The following is a 23,402-nucleotide window of genomic DNA, read 5'->3' as shown; positions in this document are numbered from 1 at the left end:
TTTACGAAGTTTCCAATAACTGACGTAAATGGAGGTAAGTTCCTTAGTAAACGTGGCTTTGTACCCGACTTGGCCGAGATCGCATCCTCCTTATTTTGTTTTAAATTAATGTACAAAGCTGTTTTTCACTGTCATAGTGGTGACATTTAGGCGGCCATTTAGGTCCATTTACAACCGAGTCATCGCCCTACTTTTGCCGTGGTCTCATTCTGTCGTGTATCTGTGTGTTGTGGGGGCGGGGGCTTCATAAACGACAGCATGACATCAGTATTGCAACAACGATATAGAACAGTTTGCTTCTTGGAAGATCAAAATCGATTAGACGAAGATATGAAAAAAACATATGACTGTTCACTGTAAACTCTATTCTGAATTTCGTGCACATGTATCATGATTCTATACTGAAAACTAATCAAGGGCATTAATGAACATTTTCAGGATCACGCGTGTAGAAAAACAAATAATAAGTCCAAACACACTGAGAATTGAACCGTGTAATTTATATCAAAAGCATATCTATTTACTTGAACTTAAGTTTTAACTCCTATACAGTGAAGTAATTGCTATTGTGGCGTATGTTTAATAAGATTATTTACACTTTCTACATATAAATTTGTTCATGTCGAGGATGCAAAAATGAAAGCTTGTCACATCATGCAGAAGCAAAGTCCTTGCAGAAAAAGTATACAATGTCATGTGGTTTATCCATCATATCTTGCATAGTTGTTTGAATGTCCAACGTATTGTCATACAACAATCACTTGTTATGGCTGAACATAAAGTAGACACTATAAGGTCTGTTGCCAGAACTGTATACGAGGGATTTTCGAAAAGAAATGCGACCTATTTTCGAGCTATTTTATCTTTTAAATTAGATAAACAGTTGGAATACGTTTTCATTTTTTTTTAAGAAAAAGCGACCAATTTGTAAGCTATTTAATCTTTTGAATTAGATTAAAGACTGACATTTTGTTTTAGGTATTCGGTACAAAGTGTCGACCGGAATCAGATAATGAATAACTTTGCCACGTAAGTTTGATTTGAGAACAGTCATATTCGCTAGCAACAAGAGCTAGTTTGTTTACCAGTTTGTCTTCTGCAGGCGCCTCTTTTGGATGGCCATAAAATGTGCAGAGCAGTCAAAAGTTGAATTATGTTATTGTGTCTCATGTTTTTCATGTTTCGAATTGTCTGTATGTTTGTGAAGAAATAGCCCACTCAAGATTGACATTGACACCAAACGTAAGTATCCCATAGTTAGGAAGTAGGAGTTTTCGCAGGAAATAAACATTGGAATGTCCTTAAAAAAACGACCATAATTGCACGATTTAAAAAAAAAACTGCTGATTAATTTCAATATGTAGAAATTCTATGAAAACTGTAAGTAGTGGAAATTAAAATATACTGACGATACAGGAAGTTCAACTAATAGTAACGAACAACCCAAAAATCAACACTTTTAAAAGATAAAATATTTTTAATAGAAATCCGATAGAAAATATACAAAATCCTAAAACACCGTGAAGTTTGATTTTTAAGCGAGCATATTTGAAAGTTAAATTTCTTTATTTATACACGAAAATAGGGGCCAAGAATGCCCTCTTTTGTGATGAAGTAATGCGTGGTAGCGCCGAGGAGATGAGAAACAATTTAATCAATACAAGCGAGAATATTTAACAGAAGGAGCATAGTTTATAAAACACAGATCCTGTTGCATTACTTTTTGAACACCCCTCTTATCAGTATTTTATGATACAAGCTAAGCTTTCGGCGGTTGTTAGCAGATACTGACTGCAATATCATTCATATTGACTTAACCTGCTGAATTTCGAAAATGGACTGATCCATCACTTAATTTGGGCAACACCATTTATCATCTGAAGGGATGTTCAATGAAAATTCACTGACTGAACAGCATCATCAGCCTACACCATGGATGTCCAGGTTGATCATAATATACACTGGTCGCAAATGCAGGATCAAACGTGTCCAGCATGATAAGAGTTAACAAGTTTGAAGGAATAATTATGTCTTGAATAATTGTAAAATAAGCTGCAGTATATTACATATCTGAATAATGTTCCTAGAAATTCTGACTTGTCTTTGTTTCTTTTTCATATTCACATGTACCTGATAGACACTTTTCCTTTAACATTTCATCGAGAGTCATATCTGCGTCCAACCTTCGCATTACATTATGTTACAGTATTAAAGTTTTTCCGAAAATACAAGGTTATCATTTCCCACCATTTTGCTTTTTGCTGGTTTTGGTACAGATACTTCGTTCAATGTGGTGACTGGTGGAACATACGTGGATGGAACACCATTGGGTTCGTCGTCTCTTGGTAAAGCTTTACGCACTTTGACCTTGACCCTTGGTGTGTGCAGCTGAGGAAAGATGGCCACAAGACTCCAAAAATGAAGAAAGGCAGAACCCAGTAACATTCCCAAGCAGAAAGGGAAGCCAACGTATGTATGGTCTCTGTCGTCATCAAAGCTCTGAAGCTCTATCTGGTAGTAGATAGTTACTATGTCATTGCAAGCGACAACAATAACCATTCCCGCTGAAAGATACAAATTATAATGAAGTACATGTATCAAAATCATTTTTCACTAGTAAGGAACTATAAAATGGGTAAATTAGTCAAAACATAAAATGAAAGGACAATTTGTTTGTTTTAAGATGACTATATTTCACCCATGAACACCATATCATACATTTTCGCCCATGGCTATGCCATTTGTGGCAATATTGCATCTGGTGTTCACTCGTGAAAGATATTTCGAGCTTACACTGAAACTAACAAATATCCTTTATATAATTGTTCATGAGTATAAAAAAACTAATTCTTCTTGTTCCGGAAATTATTACAGAAAGTGTTTGCATATTGCCCTCATGGCATATCAACGGTCTTCAGTTATGCTTCTGCTACTCACATGTTGAACTATGTCGCCCACTTTCAACTTATGGTATTAAATATATATTGAAAACATTCTTCCAGAATTAGGGTCAACTAGCGACCTACTCGACGTACCGAGTTTTAACTTTTTGCCTGCTAGCTGCAAGTGATTCTGCCTTTGCGACCAGTGCAGACCAAGATCAGCCTGCACGGGAGCTGCAAGTGATTCTGCCTTTGCGACCAGTGCAGGCCAAGATCAGCCTGCACGGAAGCTGCAAGTGATTCTGCCTTTGCGACCAGTGCAGGCCAAGATCAGCCTGCACGGAAGCTGCAAGTGATTCTCTCTTTGCGACCAGTGCAGACAATATCAGAAAGTGTTCTGCTATTGCGCCATGGCAATCACACGGTCTCAGTTATCTGTCTGCTACTCACAGTGAATATTCAGCCCCTTCAACTAGGTATAAATATAATTGAACTTTCACCAGATGAGGGTCCAATTAGCGACCTAGCCGACGTACCAGTGTTAACTTTTGTGCAGCTGCTAGCTGCAAGTGATTCTGCCTTTGCGACCAGTGCAGACCAAGATCAGCCTGCATGGGAGCTGCAAGTGATTCTGCCTTTGCGACTAGTGCAGACCAAGATCAGCCTGCATGGGAGCTGCAAGTGATTCTGCCTTTGCGACCAGTGCAGACCAAGATCAGCCTGCACGGGAGCTGCAAGTGATTCTGCCTTTGCGACTAGTGCAGACCAAGATATGCCTGCACGTCCGTGCAGTCTGACAATGGTCTGTACTGTTCGCTATTCAATCAGTAAATTTTCATTGAACACCCCTTCGAATAATAAATTGGTACTGTCCAAAATGAATGACGGACCATTCCATTTTAGAAATTTAGCAGGCTAAGGGTTAATTTGGAACTATGGCGACTCACCTGATGTCGCAGCCGTTGCTGCTGACAGAAAGATTAGCCTTTGAAAGCCTTTATGCTTTTTGATACTCTGTACCACCTGAGAGACTGCCATTCCTAGTCCTAAGCATACAGCAACCATTGTCAAAACTTGCTTACATATCAACGAATTGTATGCGAAATCTGAAAAGAGACGAAACAAAAACCGTTTCAATTTGTTCTTTTTTTGTCTAATTTGAGCTGTTACTGGATTCCGTCTATATTCGGGAAATAGCAAATGTAACTTGTTTGAACTGGTTGGAGAATGAATATTTGCATGTCATATATATGTTTTAATATAATCAAGTATTTATGTAATAATCAGTTTTATTCTGTTGTCCTCTGTCCATCTGCCCGGTCAGCTCAGAAGTTTGAATCAAGAGGCCGCGAGTTAGCTCTCTAGCCGCGGCATGTGTTCTGCTGTGAAGATTTGTCAAAAATAGTGCGTATGAAGTAATTCTTCGCCCACCTGTCTGACAAGTGAGGAAGTTGCTAGTTCATTGCAGAGAATTAGCCAATACTGGTGCATATTCCACCAGGCCGTTACGTATCATATAAAATCTGTTAAAGACCGACGCTGGCCGTTATGCTCCACAAATGTTTGTATAAATGTACATTATGTTCATTACCCATAAAAACCCACAGAAAACAATACACACACGCGCGCGAATAAATTATAGCGCTCTGTTTTATCAATTGTCAGCTTTAATTTTTGCTTAATGTCAGCTAATTCCTTGATTGTTTTAATACATAACGCTATCTGTACTAATCAAGTTTAAACATCTGACTACACTGAATGTTCAGTTTTATCCTGTTACATACTAGTATGCTAGACTGTAACCATTCTCTCTGGATACGATATGTTCACATGTTAAATACATTCATTACTTAGTTTGGTTTAATCATATTTTATTGCTCTCTGTTTCAAAGATACACACAATATAAATACATTTTTAACACACAACAAAAAACAAAAGGGTTGGTTACGAGTTATTTCAACATCAGCATACAGTCCCTTCCCATAGAAAAAAAATGTTATACTCTATTAAATAGGTTAAATGTTAGCAAGTTACTTGAGAGAGAAGAAACAACGACAAAAAAAATTACAATAATACAAGAGACAAAAAACATATCAAAGAATACATTTCTGTAATGGAGCTCCTATTTTTGATTCATGAAGCTGCCTCTGCATCCCGACCGTACCCCAAAAACACATGCTTGATATAAATCCATACATAAATTCATTACTTAAAGAAATTGTTAAGATGAGCTAATATATTCATTTTACATGTGAAGAACTGTAAATCAAGACCATTAAAACAAATTCATGTGGTTAGTTAATTAATTTCTTGCTAAACTTTCCATTGTCTCAGTCAATACTTAAAACTTTTCAAAGAATGTGTTTGCATTTGTTTTGTCTTTTTTTTTGTACATGTATATTCACTTTACTTTATGTATTTTAGTGTACATATTATTGCATGCCAGACACAATTTTCGCGTTTTTAGCGGTGTGGAAAAAAACTCGCCATACACCCCGGGGTGTAAGATGGCCCTCGTGCTGTATTTAAGGAATGACTGGGTATATTTATTCGGCACTGTATTCAAAAAGCACTTTAAAGTCTACGATTTCTTATATTAATTGAAGCGGTATGCAAGAAAAAGAATCTATCGCTTGTCGAAGGGGCGGATGAAAATACCTGTTTCTTGGTTAATTGTTTTGCGGTTACTCGGCTGGCTTAATAAAAAAGTAGAAACGTGTTTTAACTTGTGTATAACGTTGTTCGCCTTTCTATTCTTTTGTCTGGTGATATATTATATCAAAACTTCGCATTAAAGCTTTAAAAAATTATTAACATATGCTCACCTTTTAATAAAATATTTTATCATTAGATCTAGTCTTGAAAATTCTCATCAAAATATTTCAACTTTAACTTAGCTAAACATACATGTATAACTTCATTTATATTACTTTTTCATATATTTATGTTTATAGTTTTGTATACCTAATAAACAGCACTATCTATACACAAATACATGTTGATGATACGTTAACCTTTACCCTGATATATTCCTAAAATGGTCTGGTCCTTCATTCAGTTTGGGCAGTACCACTTATTATTCAAAGGGGTTTTCACTGAAAATTTACTGACTGAATAGCGAACAGTGTAGACCATGATCAGCCTGCTTTTTGTCTAATCGAGCTTACACAAAAGACGGTTTTAATTGGAAATCCATTTTGTATGTCTGGAATGGCGTTTCGTGAAAAATACTACAGCATATTTCAGGTAAAGATTTTGTTTTTTTATAAATTAACCACTCGTTGTTTTCAAAGCGTTTTGTGATAATTATTTTTCTTCTGCTTGCAAGCCGCTTTAATATAAGGACGTATATCAACTTAACGTGTGACAGTGATTAATTGTTGAGGATACATGAGTAACTACGCAGTTTCAAAAATTAGTAGGAAAAAAAACTTGTTTTCTGTGAAAAGTACAACGAACTTTACATGGAAAGTAACTGCTTTCATTTATATTAGCCTAATTATAAATTAGCATAATGTTAATTAGCTAATTTATAGGTTGATAAGTACTCCTATTTACACGCAAGGACAGTAATTCCCACTAATATTGCACTGCCGTTTGTAACCCTGTTCGAATTTAACTTCGAGACATATAGCTGCATATTATATAAATATCATATGGCAGCGTGTGTGACACTGATATTGTCAACCCGAGGGCAGAATGTCACCCGAGGCGAAAGCCGAGTGGTGACATTCTGTTTCGAGGGTTGACAATATCAATGTCGCACCCGCTGCCATATGATATTTATTTTATTATACCGAACAAAATTAAGCACATAAAGTTGTGAAAATGTTTTTAATTCATTTAATTCAACAGTTTCATCTTTAGCGCGGTAATCACATGCGTACACATTGAATAGTGACTTCATTACAATATGACATTGTGTACAAGGGAGGCAATCATTTGGCTAAACTAGATGCCCACGGGCAACATGTCGAGCCCGCCAGCTGTCAAAAGGACTGGGAGTTGCACATGACACTCCTTGTCCCATTGAGGCAAACATTTATGCCAAATAAAGAAGAGATTGCAAAAAGTTACAATATAAGTTATTTAAAGTAACAACAATGGGACGTAAATCTTAAAAAAGAATTAAGTCCAAACAAAACTCCTCTCCAGTAGAGATAGATCAAAATACACCTGACAATTGGATGTAACATGAATGTTGTACTACAGAAAAGTGGTCTTGATTTTTCCCTACGACCAGTAATAAAAAAGTTACGAATATAAGCTATTTATAGTAACAACAAAGGGAAGTAATTCTTGGATCTTGAGCATGACACTCCGTGTCATGATGATGAACAATTGTGCCAAGTTAATTCAAATTCCTTCTATGCATAAAAAAGAAATGCTCCAGACAAAGTCATTCTTGTATCCGACTTTTGACCTCAAAGTGTGACCTTGACCTTAGATCTAGGGACCTGGTTCTTGCGCATGACACTCCGTCTCATGGTGGTGAACATTTGTGCTAAGTTACATCAAAATCCCTCAATGCATGAACAAGAAATGCTCCTAACAAAGTTGTCATTCTTGTATCCTTTGACCTCTAAGTGTGACCTTGACCTTAGATCTAGGGACCTGGTTCTTGCGCTTGACACTCCGTTTCATGATGGTGAATAATTGTGCCAAGTTACATCAAAATCCCTCCATGCATGAAGAAGAAATGCTCCGGACAAAGTCATTTTTAATTTTGACCTTTGACCTGTAAGTGTGACCTTGACCTTTGTGATAGGAACCTGGGGTTTGCGCATGACACTCCGTCTCACTGAGGTTAACATTCATGCCAAATATAAACAAGATTGCTCCATGCACGTCAAAGTTATGGTCCGGACAAACAAATCCGCACGGACGCACGGACGGACGCAAGCACATACACCGAACAGCCATTTGGACAACTATGTCTTCGCTTCCGCAAGCGGGCTCGACAAAAATGAAGCAGTTATTTGCCCTTATATGACATTCAAAATATCAGCGCGGTCACATGACCTGACAGTCACTTTCGCTCGGTCACGTGTCAAAAAGGTTGAAAATATTTCTGATAGTCAAAATATCTCTTTTTCGAGCAATGGGATTTTACCATTGTAGACAAAAGTGAGGTGTAATAAACCAAATTATACCATGGTATTAAGACACACCGATGACCCTGACTGGATCTGAAAATTTTACCATTACATGTAATTAAGAAAATACTACCCTTAGATAATATCTGAAGAAATCAATTATTATAGATAAAAAACTACCATAATTCTAGATATAAAGTACTGACATAAACGAATCCTTCATATTCATATTAGAGATGGTACCTACCCAAATAAATCAAAGGGGGACAACTCTGAATTGATCAATAAACTGAAGCCAACATTAAACATTGATCAAAAGTGAAAGAAAAATCAGATAGGTCCTTTTTCAAACAACTTATCAAGCAGACAAAATATGACCTACATTTGTTTAAATCCCTTTGTATTCAATATACAATATGCACGCTTTTCTCATGACTTACACAGACAGTTATTTTGTAAGTTGTAGTGAGGCCCTGATAGAAAGTTTTGTAATGCATGAAGATTATATAGAATAATGCATACATTCCTTTGAAGAAAATTAACGACATTAAGAAACGTTATATTAAGTTTTGATCTTTTAGCCAAAGTTGTTTATTTATTGTTCTCAATGGTGATACATTGGTTTACACAACATTTATATATCAAAATGATCATTTTGATCTTTTAGCCAAAGTTGTTTATTTATTGTTCTCAATGGTGATACATTGGTTTACACAACATTTATATATCAAAATGTAAAATGTATATATCCAACAATGAGAAATAACAAAAAAAGTTAAATTGGTAACACAAAAATTCATTGTCAAATATAATTACAATGTTTTAAGGTAGTGGTTGTAATATTACATGTTAAGGTAGCTGACAGGTAATGGCTCTGTGTAATGTATTTTAAGCAATTCTCAATTTAAACATTCTCTGGAGGGAAACAGCACGATCCTTTGCTTTCCTTGAAAAACGAATAAATGCTGAAAAAGCATATGGAGATTACTCTATTTGATGATTTTCGTTACAGGTCAACTACCCTAAACAAACTAAAAGGTGTTTTATTTATTGTTGAAAACAAAGTAATCGGATAATTTCAGACATTAATTTAAAACTTATACTGTTTACACAACTTGAAAAAAGGTTTTTGTTGGGGCCTCTCATTTACAAATATATCAACAATTATCACCTGAATTGAGTGCATTCATGAGTGGAAAATATTGATAGTAAAATGGTGTAGGGGTTTGTTTACAATATAAAATCTTTAATAACTTCTTTTAGGTACATTTTTGGTATGGTTTTGGTAAGCTTATAATAAAGAGCATGTCATTCTCTTTCACTCAGAATTTTTTCAAGCGTTTTAGACTCTTGGCTAGTCTTGGAATTTGACTTTATTAAAAGACAAAAGGAAGTTCAGTATAGGCTCTTTCAAAATGTTGAAAGTAGAGTAAACTTACCTTATACGCTATTGAATTTATTTAGCTGTGGGAGCTTTTGATATAGACTATAATTGGGGAAGTCCTAAAATCTTTAAAAAATGGTCAATACAAGAGTTGTCCATTTTGCTTCAGATGTTTTGAGAAGGTCATTTTTTAGATATCAAATATTTCTATTTTTGACATGGAGAAGAGGAAAACCATAAATATATTTAGAAAATTGGTGCACTTAGCTATCATTTCACTCTGAAAAAAACCTATAAAGATGAATTTGAATTTTTTAGGTACCATCTCTATTCATATGCAGTAAATTTCACTTATATCGAACACTTCCGGTTAAAAGGTCTCTTCACAATGGTTATACAGCGAACACGTTTATAGCGAATTATCGGATTATAAGGAACACATTTTCATGTCTCAGTTTTAAAAAAAAGTTTAAAAAAAAAAAGAAAAATAAATTTGAACATTATAGAATATAGAGAACAACGAACATTTGCATAATCGTTCGACATTATGTGGCCGGGAACATTTATATATTATTACATTACACGCTTATGTAAAACAAATCACGCCTGTGGTATTTTACATCTCAGCAAACTGTCCTAAAATAAAAGCTAATCTTACAGAAATTGACATTTTCAAAATCCATCAAAATAAACAGCATAACATGGTTATTAGAGATCAGAGCAGAGCAGAACAGAACAGAACAGAACAGATAATAGCTTCTAGCATTAATTTGGTATTTATATTGATTATGTGGTAAAGTGTTCTTTAAAGTAGAGCAGTTATACGTACTAACTGTAAAAAAACAACTTGCATTTGCTAATTTTAAATATAAATTATGTATGATTCCATAAGGGTATTTTCAAACAAAAAAGGTGCATAACTATATAACACAGTTTTCGTATACATTATCACAATGTATTTTTCAAGCTAAAGCCTTGCTTTTTAGCAGTTTAGATAAACTGGTTGCAGAACAAGAACTTGAATATGCTATGAGACAAGAATCGTGCTATATATAATTCTTTTTGTAACATAGGAATGCAGAATACATATAAGGAAAATTATCTTGCTGGTCATGTATGCGAGTTTTGACTGTACAATCATGAGTGATGTGATTATTCAGCGAAAGGAACAAAGATGTAAACGTTAGCACTATAGATAGTCTGGCTACCGACTAGATATTCTTTTTAAATCTTGCTAATAATTTTCCTTATATATTTTGGCTTTGATAATCTCCAGTGTTTTGAGAAGAAAAGGGACATAGTTATACAAAATTTGAATAGCCTCAGGAGTTATCACCTGTGAACAAAACTTTGGGTCTGAACACAGACTAGCACCAGAGTTTGTTACGTAAACTTTTTACCTTGTAAACGTTTAGTGATGATATTATTAGAGAGGCATTTATTTCGCGAAATTGACATGTACATGGCTTTAACTAATCAACAGAGTATCATTTCTATCTTCGAAAACAAAATTTCTAAGTGATGATTTTACATTTCAACCTGGACACAACAGTAGATTTATTGTAATAACTAATACAATACATGTTTCTTCATAAAACAAGTTAATATTATTATATACAATACACGCCTTCTCTTCTTTCAAGCAAAGACAGGTTCATCGTTGTTTTGTTTTTGCTTTTTGTGTTCAGCACATGTATAATTCAAATGAAAATAGGCTTGAAAAGACATTGTATCATTCAATGAATCTTTTTATTCATATAAAAAGTTACTTTCATGTTTATTTTGCATTTGTGAGTAAACGAAAGAATGCTATTTCATAGAATTCGCCGTTTCAACAGTTTCTGTCATGTGCCGGTGACTGTATTGCGTTGACTGTTGCTCTACTTTTTGACATTATGACAGTCTGTCACTTTTTTCGTTTCATTGTTTTTAATTTCTTCGCTGTCAACAACATGTATAACACAGTGAATCAAGAATAAAATGGTCGGAATGCATTTGACCTGAAAGTAGGTACCTATACTAATTGTATTTTGTAGGACTTTGCGATGAATTAGAACAAACGTATTCATATTTTCATGGGGCCTCCGTGGCCGAGTGGTTAAGGTCGCTGACTTCAAATCACTTGCCCCTCATCGATGTGGGTTCGAGCCTCACTCGGGGCGTTGAATTCTTCATGTGAGGAAGCCATCCAACTGGCTTACGGAAGGTCGGTGGTTCTACCCAGGTGCCTGCTCGTGATGAAATAATACACGGAGGGGCACCTGATGTCTTCCTCCACCATTAAAAGCTGGAAAGTCGCCATATGACCTATCATGTGTCGGTGCGACGTTAAATCCAAAACAAACAAAAAAACAAAAATCATATTTTCATGAAAATCGACCAAAGTTTAAGACCAGTTTTGCGGTGACCAATGCTTGTTATCAAAACAACGAAAGCAGTAATTATCACGTGATCAACAAAATTCCATGCGGTGCATTAATGTGTTATCGCTTAGATTAAATCAGGGTTTCAAATGTGTCTTGGTGGGCAATAATTTGATTTTCATTTCAAAATAGTTCTATTCCAAGACACACAATCAGTTTAAAATCTCTGTCTATTCCCATGATGCTCGTGCTATGGCAATTCAATGAACCCAGATAGGAATTAATGAAATTGTTTGCAGATTAAATGAAGATTCTCAATTACAGATTAAGGGTTATTTCTTTTTTTCATGAAGTGTAAATGTCTGATTTTTCATCGCAGACCCAGTGCAAGTGGTATAGCTTCTTCAGTGACTGGTCTGAACTACGAAACAAAAACAGTTTGATCATATCCTAAGGTAATGCAACATAAGAAGTTTCAATGTATAGTTAGTAAGTAATGCATTTCAGTAATATTTGGCAGACAATAATTCCATTACTTTTCCTAGACTGTTACCAGAATTTATACAAGCCTCGCAAATAACTGACTGGCAATTTCCGAGCATTAACAGGAGTCCCTTGAAAAAATATATTTGGTGAATCGTCATACAGTGCACATTATTATGCCAAAGAACATTCAGGTTGTCAACTTCCTGCTCTACCAATCCAGATAACCTTATGGGCTTGAGGCATAACACACAACAAAAACTACATTCATATTTTAAGCCTCCTGCTCTATCTATCCAGCTAACCTATAACACAAAGCAAAGCAGCATTGGACCGGCTTGCAAGAGAAGGACAGCGGCTCGACTGCTTTAGTAAACGGATAGATTTTACCACATATGAGAATATTCACCAGTCGGAATCTTAAAAGAAAAGAAAACTGTAGAATTAGCTTGACTGGATTCAGTGTAAGAAATTCAGCCCAAACAAGATTTATGCTAAATTATATGTGGTGTTGTTACTCTTACTAACGTTTTTGTTGGATTTAACGTAGGGGTGACTATTGAGGCCAATTTTGACTATTGCAATACTATTGATATTGCTGAAAAATTATTGCGATACTATTCTATTGCAGGTTACTATTGCGATACTATTGCAATAGTTATCGGCCACCATGTTTTATACGTAAAACACCAACTGGCATTATTACACAGTGTAAGGCACTGTATATAATTGTTGTTTATACATATTGAGATGTTTGTATAACTGAAATGGACAGAAATAAATAGGGGTGACTATTGAGGCCAATTTTGACTATTCCAATACTATTGATATTGCTGAAAAATTATTGCGATACTATTCTATTGCAGGTTACTATTGCGATACTATTGCAATAGTTATCGGCCACCATGTTTTATACATAAAACACCAACTGGCATTATTACACAGTGTAAGGCACTGTATATAATTGTTGTTAATACATATTGAGATGTTTGTATAACTGAAATGGACAGAAATAAATCTAACATTTAATATTTGTAACATTTTTTCTTCTTTTTCTAGCCTTCCTTGGCTTTGAAACAATAAGTAAAACAATAAACCTATGCAAGGTACACTCAAACGAATCGGCCGTTTTGTTGCGAATGTCAGCGTGTTTAATAACCCAAAGCATCGAAAAAGACGAAAAACTGACGGATCGGACTAAATGAAGGGCCCTACCGAACAGTTTCCTACAAGTAGCCTACTTTCTCCATGTCCATAGTACTGTTTCTCATTTACGATTAACGGTTTATTTAAATACATTTAGTTAAAGTTTATAAGAAACTAAATGTTTTGATTATCTCCCAGACTTCTCAGCCCTTTATGGTAGTTTAATTCCGTGAGGGTAATTATTTTATTGTAATGGAGACGTAAACATTTTCCGAGGCGCAAATGAAAGCCGACTCTGTTTCTTGGATTATAAATTATCAGTTATTTCTGTATTTACTAAAGTTTGAAAAACTATCGAAACTATCGATTGTTGAAGGAACTATCGGCGATTGTTATTGGATCTTGACTTTTCTATCGATGCATACCATCGGGACACTCAGTATCGCAATGCATCGATATTTCGATGTATCGTTATACCCCTAATTTAACGTCGCACCAACACATTATCGGTCATATGGCGACTTCCCAGCTTTGATGGTGGAGGAAGACCCAAGATGTCTCTCCTTCACTATTTCTCATGAGTGGGCACCTGGGTAGAACCGGCGACCTTCCGTAAGCCAGCTGGATGCTTCCTCTCAAGAAAAATTCAACATCCCGTGTGAGGCTCGAACCCACATCGGTGAGGGGCAAGTGATTTTAAGTAAGCAACCTTTACCACTCGACCAAGGGGGTCACTTCTTACTAACTTTTACTTTTTGATTTACTTATTTCATAACAAGACTTATTTTAAACTTTCTTTTCAATATTAGAAAATACCATCGATGTTTTACTTAATTCGAAAGAAATTGAATGGCGGTAAAATAAACTGTTAAAAATAATTAAGACATCTCAGTTAAGTTTGATTATACTAATTTTACTACAAAAATGATTTTAATAGTTTTTACCGTTGTCAATTTAACCTACATTCGTGAGGAATTCGAAAGTCCAATGGATCCGTCTTGAACTTTCAGAATATCTTATTTAGCATCAAGGTAACACCCAGATAAAATTAATATTTATAGATCTTTACTCGATAGAAATCTTCTTAGACAAAATATTTACTTATGGATTTTCTCTTATCCTGCCCGTATAATGAACCTGATTGAAGATACCTTTTAAAAGACCTGGAAAATGAAGCATAACTCACATCTTGCAAGGTAAAGACGTAAGTCACACAGAACAGGTGTTATTAAATTTTGTGCATCGGCTGCATATTTGAAGCGCAAAACACTTTACTAATAATGAATTGTCAGCCACAAAATGGATTTTACAATTGTTTTGTTATGCAAGATTTCATTCGGACGTCCTTGGACCATCTTTCTCCCAAAGTTATAGTTACATTCTTACATTCAAGTGTGTGTTGCTAAGAAAAACTGCTGTGACGAAACCTGGTTTTTATTGCACAGAAAACTTGGCAGTTGACCTAGTGTGAACTATATGGTTATTTTAGACTCAGCTGAGACTGAAAATAGTTTGTGACGGTAAGGCCAGGGCATCAACGAGCTATTGTCAATATAACTGTTCCCATTACCTTACCATCTCCGTTCTATTCACAGCATACCTTTGATCCATACAAACACCCAGTCTTATGCAAGTTCTTTTTTGCCTGCAACAATCCGTCAGTGGAACGCGCTCTCTCCAGATGTCCAAAACGCCTCCTCTCTTTCTGAATTTAAAAACAAACTTTCCATTTGTAAGAATAGCTCCAAACCACTCTTTAACGTCGGGGTACGAAAGTACCAAATTCAACATACCCGCTTACGACTCGGATGCAGTTCTCTAAACTTTGAGCTTCATCGTAGAAATATTGTTGAATCTCCTCTCTGCGAATGTGGTGCAGTCGAAACTCCGCTTCACTTTCTCCTTCAGTGTCCGAGGTTTCACCTTGCACGTCAACGGTACTTATCTGAACTCCCATGTGGTATCACACTCAATAATCTTCTTCATGGAGACGAGCATCTTGCATACGAAAACAATAAACTAATCTTCCTACGTGTCCAGAGCTACATAGCGGCAACTAAGAGATTTGACACATGACGGGGACATATTTGGTGATATTCTGCACTCTTTTTATCCCTTGCGTGACATCATGACCCATACCAAATCACAATTTGTTTCTTTTTTTTATTTCATATTCACCTCAGCTCTTAGTCTATATTCTATTACATACCTTACACAATTGAATAACAATGATAAAGTTATTATAATATTTTTTGCGGTAAACGTAATGATATAAATCCTTTTTGCAAACGTTTCAATTAAAAACTACTCTCACTAATTTACATTACTTTCCGGTCGAATAAGTGCAATGATAATTAGGCCAACTCCACCATGGAAAGGAATTAATATAAGCATTTACTTGCTTGTTTTCTAATCCAACATTTCATAAATGTATTTTGCACAATGACTATGTAACTTTATCGAAAGAAATAAAATATGTTTAAACTAACTGTTCCCATAACGACGTTTTCCTCTTTTGGCGTTGTTTCGTTCCCTCGTTCTGGCACTCCCGCCAAAACGATATAACGAAGAATGGGCGGGGGCGCCAGAACGACAGAACGCCAAAAGGGGAAAACGTCGTTCTTTCGTTGAGGCGGGGGCAGAAATCGGCCACCATAGTAATGTCATTTGTTGCTAAGGACGGAAATTCTAGATTTAATGTCTGTATTTAATACCAGAATACACGTTAATTTAGCAAATAAACAAATCAGGATAACATATGTTATCTAGCAGTAATATACATCTCAATTAGTAACTACGCCGTTATGTTAGCAAAACAAGCAAGCCAAACGTATCAAAACACACACATTTTTACAAGCTGAAGGTTGTATCAAAGTTGAACAACCTAGTACGTTGACACGTGCATGTACGAAGTAAGTACAAATAAATAAGTGATGTTAATTAAACATATTATTTATTATGATTAAGACAAATGTAACAAATATTTTACAGTGTCATTCAAGGTCATCGTTGCAACTAAATATCCCGTGACCAAGCGTTTATCATTTAATGGAAAATAACAGGTAAATTAAATATAATAGTGCAATTGAAGCTCTCCTGTCTTTGAAGTAAGAAATTGTGTTAATGTCTCCTTAATAAATTACGATAAAAGTAAGAGTAAAAAATAACGGTTATATAAAATAAGAAGAATTTAAATTTTATCATCTAATATTTGATATAAAGACGTACTGCATCTCTTTTTGTCTTTGAATGTCCTTCAACAATAAGTTTTATTATAGAAGATATGTTTGTAGCCTGTATATACTCAAAGTTGTTGATAGACCACGATGAGCCTAGTACTGCATGTTCTTTTCTATAAATGAAATTTTTGTTAACAATTAAAATGAACTCCATATCTCAAGATAATTTAATGATATCATTTGAAATTATTTCACATCAACATTCGTATTTATGTGACATTCAGGACGATGGTAATTTCGCCAGGCAGTTTTATAATGATTGAAACACTGGTTAACATCTGTTTCTAACTTTGCCAGTTTTGAATACCGGATTAAGATATAATAGGTTTCACATGAACAATTGTTGAACCACGACTTACATGTTTCAAACTGCATGCAAGACGTCCTTAACTGTATAATGTCGGTCTAGTTAGATGGAAATTTCATAAAAAGAAAAACAGAATATTATTGTAAAAAGACTACATTTAAATAGACTGCAATTATTCTCAGACTGATGTTTCAGCAGAGTAAAGTTATATGTCCAATTTAAGCAAATGTCTCTATTGCGTATGCCTTGGACACACTGTACATTATGTACAATAATTATTATGTTTGATAACTCATAATTTTATTTTGTACGTTGAGATTAGTTGTTGTAAAAGGTCATAAAAAGATAACGTCAGCCTTACCAACAGATGCTATTTTCTCTCTGCTAACCTTCGCATTTACCAGTCGATCTCTAAGGTCATGATGTAGTTCATGGAAGGACTCGACTTTACATTTAGTGTCATCTACAATGGTCTTGCATGTCCTTTTATAAAATAAACCATGATGTTCTTCAATGTTCCCTTTAATATATATAATCCAACCCGGCGATGCAACTGAAGCGATTTGCAATAGACACGCTATCACAGACAACGTTGTGGTAAGCTTACGTAAAAAACCATTACCCATTTCTAATTACAGTTTTTGTACAGTTTTTGTACAGTTTTTGTTAGATACAACGAAAAGAAAATTTAAAACTAATTTAAACAAAATCTTCACAAAGCTCGTAATAAATCAGTAAAAAATAGCTCCTCGCGAAAACTCGAAGAAATGTTGAAACACCAAATCCAGAAAGAGAGAGTTCAAGCTTCAATTATTCCTGCATCGCCGGTTTATCCTCCTGTAGTGCTTACGTAAATCTGATGAAGGTACAGTTAAATGTTTAAATTAAAACGATGTATTTGTCAACGTCTCCTTGCCTCAGGCGTAAATTAAATGAATAAAGACGCAACAACTGCACATCTTAAAGCTTATATTATGCAAATTGGCTTTAAATTTAAGGACATAGTAAAGGACATAGCCAACGCATGAAGACGTAACGGGATTTGTGACAGTTGATGTTCTGTAACTAGTATTTTGCGCACGGAAAGTTTTACAATTGATGTGTCTAGTAATTAACATAATATATTTTCCATTAATGTAAATGATTGTTTATCAGTATTTTGCCACAATCTATGATAATATGCGTGTAGTGTAATTGCTATTAATTTTCTCTTTTCGTGTTATCAATGAACTGATGAGCGTGCAATTTACATACTAATTATGCCATTTTATAAAATTAGAACTTCAGGCCTTTTTGATACACCATTTATCATACTAAGAATTGTTTTATTTGAAATAGCTTGCTTTATGAGAAATATAAATGATAGAATACAGTGATATATTAAGGTGTTGAAAGTCATGAAACGTTTATTGAAACATTCTTTATCGTCAGACGACCGCGCCCCTGAGGTTGCGGGCATATTGCATATAGCCGTGTCCTGGCGAGTATTGTGTTTGTATTTGTTTATGGTATGATGTGTTCATTATAAATCGTATTATTTCTGATACTGGTCCTAAAAGGAAACTCTAAAACAGCAGCAGCAGCAGCAGCAGCAACAACAACAACAATAACAACATAAACAGCCCCTCTATATCATTTTGAAACTTCTCATTTTTAAGCTAGCTTGAACTCATTGACTGGTTATCAATGTTTTAATATTTTTGAAGGTCAGAAAAAAAATTGTTTAAGCAGAGAGGAAATAAATACAACGAGTTGAAATGTTAACAATTTCTATCGATACATATTCATAAATTAAAATATAAAGCCACAACAGTTGATTAACAATCCCTGTTAATTGGGCGTATACACATGCAACGCATAAATAATAATATAATTCAGTCAGACAGTATATCAATGCAGATGTATTTAATTCAAATCCTGCTCTAAACTTTAATGGCTGTACTGCATAATATTTGATGGTCTTTCCTGTTAACAACGAAGTTAAATAAATGTTCTTTACCAATTTAATAACGATAACCAAACTATCTGCTGCAGATATCTGTTTTCACCCCTTTTATTTGTTACTGTAGCAAAAGTGATTCCAAAGTTATTACATTAAAGCGTTAAAATACTTTAATCGATTACTTTCTAGCACTGAAATTTCAGTTCGAATGAAAATCGTGTCATTTTATAATGAATTATATTGGCTTTTTGTGAATGATGTTAAATTTTATCACATATTTTTCGGTGAATTATTGAAATATTAGAGTGAAATATATCTGGTACATGTATTTTCACATTGAAAAATATCGAATAAATTTTTCACTGGTAAGAAACTGTAAAATGGGTAAATTTAATCAGAACGTGAAATAAAAAAGAAAATTTGTTTGTTGTACATGTAAGATCAAAATATCTTTCACTTATGTACACCATATCTTAATTTTCACTCGTGGCTTTGTCACTTGTGAACGATATTTCAATCTAACACTGAAACAAACAAATACTATCTATGTATGGACACGTAACAGCAACAGGTATTTTCCTTGTAGCTGCCGTTTTGGCATTCTTCGGGTGTAAACGTAGCTGATATACGAGCTTCGCAACGGGCGTAAACGTAGCTGATATAAGGGCTTCGGAACGGACGTAAACGTAGCTGATATACGAGCTTCGGAACGGACGTAAACGTAGCTGATATACGGGCTTCGGAACGGACGTAAACGTAGCTGATATACGGGCTTCGGAACGGGCGTAAACGTAGCTGATATACGAGCTTCGGAACGGACGTAAACGTAGCTGATATACGAGCTTCGGAACGGGCGTAAACGTAGCTGATATACGGGCTTCGGAACGGGCGTAAACGTAGCTGATATACGGGCATCGGAACGGGCGTAAACGTAGCTGATATACGAGCTTCGGAAGATGCAGAGATACCATTCGGAGAATATCTAACTAAATAGAAAGTTCCGAGTTTTAATATGAAATAAGGCAATGCCTCAATCGGGAATCGTTACAATCCATCAGCTTGCCCAGAAATATGCGTTTGTATCAATTTAAAGGTAGATTTTGGAATAAAAAACAATACTGCACATATTTTTACTGATATGCAAGACGTTGCGGTTCGGACAAGTTATGTGGACGCTTATTACGCACAAGGAAAACGCGTATTCTTCCAAAAAGTACGAAGTCAGACGCTCTGTGCACGTGCCGGAAGACCACATTTTTTAATTCGATAGTATATCTCATTCGGTATATATCGCATGTTACCGTAGAGGGATCGATCCCGACTTTCCTCTCTTCGCGACGAAAATCGGTAGGATCGATTCCCTATTACGGGTTCAGTATAAAGTTCCTTGTATTTTATTTTATATGTCTAAGAAAACATGTAGTGTCTAGGAACAATGCATGCCATTAATTTAATTATGTACATTTTAAAGATGAATTACGAATCATCTTTTGCTCTGTTCTAATTGATGAAATACAACATACAGCTTGTTCAGATTGACTACTCTACTTAAGGTTTAAATAGCTAATATAAAAAATTATAAAACTATAAAGAATTTCTAGGATGTAATGTTTAGGTCACGGACTTAAGTTTTTAGATTAAATTTTCTCGAGCGTTTGACATAGTATGTCATACAATCAAGATAAAATGTGGTGTGTTCGAAATAGATGTAGTGCGCTCGAGATAAGGTGTCATTCCTACTAGAATAAACGTCCTGCGCTCGAGACAAAATGTCATGCACTTAAAATAATATGTCGCACGTTCGGGATAAGATGTCGTGCGCTCGAAATAATATGCCGTGTCCACGAGATGAGATGATGTACGCTTGAAATAAGATGTCGTCACCCTCAAGGTAAGATATCGTGCGCTCAAAATGTCGCATGTTCCAAGTAAGATGTCGTTTGCTAATATGCCTTTGTCATGTACTTTCGCTTTGGAGCCGGTCGAGGCTGTTAGTCAACAGACACAGTGGTTGCAGCAGACGACTAGATATGTATCGATTTTTTGTAGTCACAACAGATGCATAAATTTAGCAGGTTTCTCTCGAGGAATCTTTTGAAGGTATTTCACAAAAAGAACTAAATTTATGCATCAAGAAATTAGCGGACCTTGGATGTTGCGTTACAGACAACAGCATAAGGATGTAAGTACAAAACCTACGCTGAAACTATGCCCTATCATTTTTTAAAATTATCGACAGTATTAGATTTAAACAATTAAAACACGCAATTTAATGTCCTGAAGCAAAGTTAACAAATTGAACTGACATGCGGTCCGTCAATTCACCATCCAAGTTGGGTTATATCATAAAAACTCTCCCGCCTCTTCTGTATCAGTTTCCGTTTTGGTATATTTGGTAAAAATGAACGGGTGGATATTTGAAATTCCCCAATCATCAAGGCACAATGCATCTGGTATGTACATCATAAACGACTAATCGAGAGGTCGCAAGTTCGGTTCTCAGATGAGGAATATATTCTGCGTGAAGGTTTGACAGACAACAAAACAGATGAAGTGTGTTGACATTGCTTATGGATTCAAGAACACTAACATATACATGGATAATAATAATTCTTTTATCAGGTGTGCGTTAAGGTTAAATATTCTGAGGATTTTATATATCATACAAACTGACGATTCTACTGATATTAGTAATAACACATGATCAAAGCAAAACAAGATATACGTTATTGATTTGTGGTCAATTGCAATGCGTTTCGTGATATTCTGATAAAAAAGTGCCCTATGTCAAATATGTAAGACAGGAAGGCAATTAAATTCGTAGTTGCTAATCTGATCTCTGCCTTCAGATAGTGATACTAAAATCAACCTGTACTTGCAATTCCCCGTTGTTATGGGTTCCAGTGCCGAGTATTTCTGAAATCGGTTTCATTGGATGACAATAGACAACTTTCGAAGACACAAGCAGTAGAAGGCTGTTCAGTATTGTGGGATTTCGTCGTACATTTGTTATTCTGGTCTGGGCGAATGATTGCCAGTTCTAGCACTGATGAGAGGTATCTTCGCGTACTACCACACTGTTGAACACGCTCGTTGAGCTTCCTGTAAGTTGTTCTTAAAAAAAGAAATGTTTAAAGGTTTTATTGATTATTAGTTCTAGCGACCCAAATGTGTAGTCACCAGGGAGCATTAGAGAAACGTCCTTACATGAATGCTTCATATCAAGTCTGATGAAAGTCAACCAAACTTTTGAGAAAAAATCCTTCTTACTGCCCCTAAGAGCGATCAGCAGAACCAGTTGAACAAATATGGTTTAATTTATAGTTTTACTTTTAGTTGTGTATATAAAATATATAAAGAAAAATTGAATTGCACGGCAAGAATCGGTTTGGTCACAACAAGTCAAGTTGTTGATGAATAACGCTCAGCTACTCAGCTATACTAAAAATTCACCCTGCATCCTTGAATTAGGTGAATTTATAAAAGACAAACGTACGATAAACGTAACATATATAATTCTGTGTTTCAAAAATTAAGAACATGTAACGTTTCAACAGAACGACACATAAAATTTCACCAGTAAATGCATGCTATCTTATTCGGTATCAAGGTTATGTTATTGACAAATTCCTTCGCGAATACTTTACATGGTCGAACACTCATTTTACATGGCTTGTACAGCAATTAAATCGTTATGTACACGTGTACATATTGTAATAGTGCGCTAAATGCATTCTTTCACAGAATGTAGCCATGATTAAACCATTTTCCTACTTGCTTACATTGGGTTTGCACCACAGAAAATTATAGTAAAAGTTCCACTTCTATATCAATGGCATATTAGGAATGTTTAGTATTTTCATAGTAGCATCCCATCTTTATTTACATATCAAATATTTGCTTTCACTGGGATTTAAAAATACAAAAACCAAAACAACAGCTGCTACAACAAAACAAAACGAAAGAAATATAAAAAAAAGACAACACCACTTACAACATCAACAACAATAGCAACAACAACAAAGCAAACAACCACACAAAAAAAAACAGTAGGAAAAAGTCTGTGTATACGAAGTACGACAACTGAGACAGATATTTTCCCAATCAGTCTTCTTCTAGTCGTTTCCCTTGAGAACAGTACCACAGAACGGGCCTTTTTAATACTAACATATTTCATATTAGGATAGAAAGTACATACAAATTTACCCGTTCAATTACTGCAGCATTTACAAATTGCCCTCATCATAAGTAAATCTAACTGACATAATTATACTAAAACACAATAATATTATTAATCTTAAACGTTATGCGAGTCATACTAATCCGTCATTAGTGTAGTCGGCAGAATGAATGTCGATTTATACTGCGGAAACAATCCATTTTCTCGCGTTCGATTATCATACATTTTCCTTTTTTATCAAACTATTTCTTTTATCCTTTTACAGTATGATGCGCCACAAATCAAATAAATGATTTAAGCAAACACTCAGTGAAATAATTAGGACTTTGAAAAATTAAGAAAGATGTGAAATAAAAAGAAAATTCGTTTGTTACATGTA

The 23,402-nt window shown here is 35.1% G+C and overlaps 1 protein-coding gene across 1 annotated transcript; it reads right to left on the bottom strand.

Moving 5' to 3' along the window:
- Positions 1-479: 479 nt before the first annotated feature.
- LOC123563783 (uncharacterized) lies at positions 480-17,834 on the bottom strand. The gene is made up of 3 exons (XM_045356804.2): positions 17,263-17,834; positions 3,830-3,988; positions 480-2,564 (listed from the first exon to the last, which is right to left on the bottom strand). The coding sequence occupies exons 1-3, from the start codon at positions 17,525-17,527 to the stop codon at positions 2,209-2,211; spliced, it is 780 nt and encodes a 259-aa protein (XP_045212739.2). The 5' UTR covers positions 17,528-17,834; the 3' UTR covers positions 480-2,208.
- Positions 17,835-23,402: the final 5,568 nt, after the last annotated feature.

Source organism: Mercenaria mercenaria, chromosome 2 (assembly GCF_021730395.1).
Source record: "Mercenaria mercenaria strain notata chromosome 2, MADL_Memer_1, whole genome shotgun sequence".
NCBI lineage: Eukaryota > Metazoa > Mollusca > Bivalvia > Venerida > Veneridae > Mercenaria > Mercenaria mercenaria.
The sequence above is the reverse complement of the archived record's forward strand: the minus strand, read 5'-3'. Positions and strand labels throughout refer to the sequence as shown.

What these genes read in the sequence shown, in the direction of transcription:
- LOC123563783 (XM_045356804.2), bottom strand. Translation starts at nt 17,527, where the DNA reads ATGGGTAATGGTTTTTTACGTAAGCTTACCACAACGTTGTCTGTGATA. An exon ending in AGAGAAAATAGCATCTGTTG is followed by an intron (nt 3,989 to 17,262) that starts GTAAGGCTGACG and finishes GTCTCTTTTCAG; the next exon opens with ATTTCGCATACAATTCGTTG. An exon ending in AGCAACGGCTGCGACATCAG is followed by an intron (nt 2,565 to 3,829) that starts GTGAGTCGCCAT and finishes TGTATCTTTCAG; the next exon opens with CGGGAATGGTTATTGTTGTC.